This window comes from Eriocheir sinensis, chromosome 32 (genome assembly GCF_024679095.1).
Source record: "Eriocheir sinensis breed Jianghai 21 chromosome 32, ASM2467909v1, whole genome shotgun sequence".
NCBI classification, from domain to species: domain Eukaryota; kingdom Metazoa; phylum Arthropoda; class Malacostraca; order Decapoda; family Varunidae; genus Eriocheir; species Eriocheir sinensis.
The window spans coordinates 15,135,970-15,140,969 of record NC_066540.1 but is presented as its reverse complement, the minus strand read 5'-3'; the positions used below and the strand labels follow the sequence as shown (position 1 = coordinate 15,140,969).

At 43.9% G+C, this 5,000-nt stretch overlaps 1 protein-coding gene across 2 annotated transcripts in view; it reads right to left on the bottom strand.

Moving 5' to 3' along the window:
- Positions 1-3,019: 3,019 nt before the first annotated feature.
- Positions 3,020-5,000, bottom strand: part of LOC127006229 (Kv channel-interacting protein 4-like) — a 44,611-nt gene continuing 42,630 nt past the window's right edge. For both annotated transcript variants that reach the window (XM_050875842.1, XM_050875843.1), the window contains exons 5-6: positions 4,701-4,913; positions 3,020-4,022 (exon numbers count right to left, since the gene is read on the bottom strand). In XM_050875842.1, coding sequence (XP_050731799.1) covers positions 3,861-4,022; positions 4,701-4,913 — 375 coding nt within the window. In that variant the 3' untranslated portion in view covers positions 3,020-3,860. The remainder of the gene's footprint in view (positions 4,023-4,700; positions 4,914-5,000) is intronic.

Genomic DNA, 5,000 nt, shown 5'->3' with positions numbered 1-5,000 from the left:
CCTGGTGGTAGTTTGACCCTTCTTCTGTACCATGAACCTAAAGAAACACATATTGGACAAGGCTTTCGTAGGAGTTGTGGGCTTTTCCAGTAGTAGTTTAATGACCCTGGTGGTAGTTTGAGCCTTCCTCTGTACCATAAACCTAAAGAAACACTCATTAGAACTCGACTGACCCAGTATTTGACCTTTAGAAATAGCTGACGTGAGAAGCGAAAGTGTCTTGTAATAGCAGCCTCTAGAGAGGTACACCTGGCAGCTGTGGGACCTCAAGCCCGCGCAGATTGAGTGACGTCAGCAAGTATCGAAGGGAAAGCGAAGAGAAATAAAGCGTGTATCGCTACATAAAGAAAAGCACAGCGTAGAGAGAGCAGTTTGGGGCACGTATAGGTATAGACACTTTTTGAGCGAGTGACCTCACTTTCATTCCATTTTCCAATCTTTTTCCTGCCTCCTTCCACCTTCGTGCGGGTGGCGGCCAGTTTTCACCCGCGCCGTCTGAAAGAATACGCGGGAAGGCCCGCGCCCGCGTTATAAGCGCGGACGCGGGCCTCGCCCGCAGGTGTGAAAGGGTCCTTAATCAGACCCCGTGTCTGTCTTCTTACTGACGTGATGCGTAGGTAGACACCTTTTGGCCCCGCATCCCGCCCGCGTGAAGCTGCCTGGCACCCTCTCCGTATCTTGTCTCAGTCGTCACAGAATACCGTCAAAACACTCGGCGGTGTCTGGCGACTCGGCTCTGTTCGTACCGTGTATACAATTCCTGACAGGAGTACTATTAGGAGGAAAGTTAGAGGGAAAGGTAAAGTTCGGGACATACGCTACTGCGTCGGCGATATCTCCGTTCCAATGACCCTTGAGCCTGTGGTGTGTAGGAACCCATCATCCCGTTACGCAGGCCCAGTGTGACATCCGGGTTCCTACAGTTTACCTTCACCAGGTACCCATTTCATCCACTTGTCTGAAAAGGAAGATGAACAGCTGGGTGGGCTGCGCGACGGGGGTCCCGGGCCGGGAATGGACGGATTCGTAGCCTCCGTGGTGCAGTGGTTAGCACGCCTAGCAACAAATTCTCGAATCTGCGTTCAATGCCTGCCCGGGACCGTCGGCGTGCAGCCCACCCAGCTGTTCATCCTCCCTTTTGGGCTGGTGGATAAATGGACACCTAGGGAAACCTGGGTAAGGCACACTGTGGCACCCCGGATGTCACACTGGCGCTGTGTCCCAGGGTGATGAGTTCCTACACACCACAGGGTCAAGGCCTGAGGAGACAGAGATGAGCAACGATGCAAGGCGCTGCCGTAACGCAGGCCCCAGCTTTACCCAGCCATTAGGAGCAGTGCGTGCGGTATGGTAATGAGCCGGTACTTCTGGAGGGGCTGACTCACCCTTCTGTACGCGTGACTATTGTTGCTACCATGTATACTATCGGGGAGGCGCCGCCGCGACTATTCTGCTCACAGTAACACTGCGGGGCTACTCGTCTGCTACCTGTAGGGTGCGGGGGAACGTGGCTATTATTATTATTATTATTATTATTATTATTATTATTGTAAATATAGGAAGAGGTGAGGTGATTGTCTGTATAGGCTTAGTTATTATTATTATTATTATTATTATTATTATTATTATTATTATTATTATTATTATTATTATTATTATTATTTGTCTCGTTCTGTCTCTATTTTCTTTACATATAATTTTATAATGAGATTTTTTCTTTATATTTTTCGGCCGTGTTTGAAACCTGTTGCGTATCATCATCATCATCATCATCATCATCATCATCATCATCATCATTATCATCATCATCATCATTTAACTTCCCATTCATTTCCCATAACACTAAGATAAGATACCCCGGCATCTCTTAACGGACTCAAGACATTTGCGTCGTCTTCAGATAATAAGAATAATAAAGTAGTGTATTTACGTATATACGAGCTTACCCTTAGAAATATACCAATAATGAGTCAGTCACCCTTTTCAACCATTTTCTGTGAATCGTTTTCTGTGGCGGCCGACGTGACGATCTATAACCTACTTCGAAGAGATGAATTCGTTACTCTTAAAACAAAAACTTGAAATAGCATTGAAGAACCCTGAAACCTTAATATACCAGTAATAAACCAGCCACCCCTTTACAACTATTCTCTGTGGACCGTTTTCTGTGGCGGTTGGCGGTTGACGTGACGATCTATAACCTACTTCGAAGAGATGAATTCGTTACTCTTAAAACAAAAACTTGAAATAGCATTGAAGAACCCTGAAACCTTAATACACCAGTAATAATTCAGCCACCCCTGTACAACTATTCTCTGTGGACCGTTTTCTGTGGCGGTTGGCGGTTGACGTGACGATCTATAACCTACTTCGAAGTTGGTACACGTTAGAAATAGATTCGTTACCCTTAAAAAATAAATAAAACGGTCGTAAAAAAATCATCAAACAGCTCTTAAGACACAAACCTTTTCTCTGTTAACCGTCCTTCTGTAACCTAATTCAAAGTTGTTACACAGACAGAAACATTACTGATGAAGTGATTAAATTAAGAAGTATTTAAAAACGAGATATATTCGCTGCGCCTAAAACCAAAACAAAAAACAGACTTAAAACACCATTAAAAAAGCGTTAAAACACCCGTTCTCTACAAACCGTCCTTCTCTTACGTGATTCGAAGTTTTACATACACATAAACATTAATGGTAAGTGATGGAGAAGTATTCCGATAAAAGATAGATTCGTTAACCTGGGAAACTAATTTAAAACAGCCACCAAAATGTTCTTAAAAGACACAGCCTCTCTCTGTAAACCGTCCTTCTGAACGCCAATTCGAAATCGTTACATACACATAAATATTACAGATAAAGCGATAAAGAAGTATTTCGAAAATTTAGATTTATTATCTGTACCCGTTCTCTCTTAATTAATCGTCGTGTATGACTCTTAAAAAAACCCTCTCAATCGTTTTCTATGATGCGTTGCAATTATAGTTCGTCATCCATAAAACACATGCTTTCTATGGAGACTAAGATTTTAAATTTGTCACCCTTTAAAAAATTCTCTAAGCCGTTTTCTATGATACAATACATTTATAATTTTGTCACCCTTAGAATTATCTTAACCATTTTCTATGATGCGCTACATATTTTTATATTCGTCATCCGTAAAACACTTATTATCTCTAAGCCGTTTTCTATGAGGACTTAATATTTTAATTTCGTCAACACTGAAATAAGTTTTTTTTTTCTGTGATTCGTTACAATTTAATATCGTCACCCCCAAACCACTCATCATCTCTATGAACCATCTTTACCATTTACAACCTACTTAATTCGAATCCACTGCATAATACAAACAACAAAAATAACAACAAACAATTATTAGAAGACTCAAAATTCGTCACTTGGGTACCCACTTTCTATAAATATTCCGTTTTCTGTGGTTGACTGCTTCATACAAACAACAAATATAACAATAAACCAAACTTGTAGATGACTTAAATTATTTGTCACTTGGGAACCCACTCTTTAAAGTTATCCCGTTTTCTATGGATGGCTGGATAATACAAACAACAAACACAACTATGAGAAGACTCAAAATTCGTCACTTGGGAACCTACTCTCTATAGTTATCCCGTTTTCTATGGATGGCTGGATAATATAAACAACAAAAATAACAACAAACACAACTACGAGAAGACTTAAATTCGTCACTTAAAACCCACTCTCTATAAATGCCCAGTTTTCTATGGATGACTATCATGGCCGCGCGCCCGAGGAAGATATCACCCAAGATCAGGTATCCTTCCCATTTTCCTTCATTTCTTCTTGGTCGGCGGGCGTGGGCGGGCTTGGCGCGGCTCATGGGCGGCTGAGGGATGCGCGGGCGGCGCCGGAGGCTTCTTGCGGTGTGTAGAGGACGGTATCCATTCGTTTAAGGGACTCGACAATCTTCTCGTCCCGCGATATCCATTCCGCCAGCTCCTCGATTGTGATGGCGCCGTCGTTGTTGGTGTCGATCAGCTGTGTGTTGGAGGTGGAGGAGGAGGAGGTGATGAGTGGGGGGGTAGGGGAAGGATAGAGTTGATAAGATGGATAGCTGATGTTCGCCGTTCACGTTAACTAGGCGAATAAACCCAGCCCACCAATAAGATTTCAGCCTTTCCTCAGTATCCTCCAATGAGAGTTAATCTTTCTCAGCATCCAGCAATAAGATTAAGCCTATCCCAGCATCCTCCAGTAAGATTTAACCTTTAGCATCCACCAGTAAGATTTAACTTTTCCCAGAGCATCCACCAATAAGATTCAGCCTTTCCCAGCATCCACCAATTAGATTTAGCCTTTCCCAGCATCCACCAATTAGATTTAGCCTTTCCCAGCATCCACCAATAATATTCAGCCTTTCCCAGCATCCACCAGTTAGATTTAGCCTTTCCCAGCATTCACCAATCACACGCAGCCTGGGTCGTGGAGGGGGCGTGGCTTGCTGGTTGAGTGGCCAATGATACACATTGAATGGGAAGGGGGAGGGGCTTATTTGCCTGGTTATTGTGAACAGAGTATACAACAACAACAACAACAACTACTACTACTACTACTGCTACTATAAACTTAACCCACCCTCTCTCTATTTCCCTCTCAACCTCTCATTTGAACCCACTCCACATAACCCCCCTTCCCCCCACACCCACACCCACATACATGAAATATCCTCTCCACATGGTCCTTGGCTGACGTATCCTCCACCAGTGGCTGTGTGGAGCGGCCCAGCATCTCGTAAATCGCCGTGACCACATCCACCATCTCGGACTTGGTGATCAGACCGTCATTGTTCACATCGTACAGGCCGAAGATCCACTGCAGCTTCTCTTGCGTGGTGCCGCGGGAGACGGTGGACAGGGCCGCTAGAAAGTCCTGAGGGGGGAGAAAGGAATGGATGGCTTGTGGATGAGTGGATATTTAGCGATTAAGAAAGTAAGAAAGTGAGTGAATGAGGTGGGT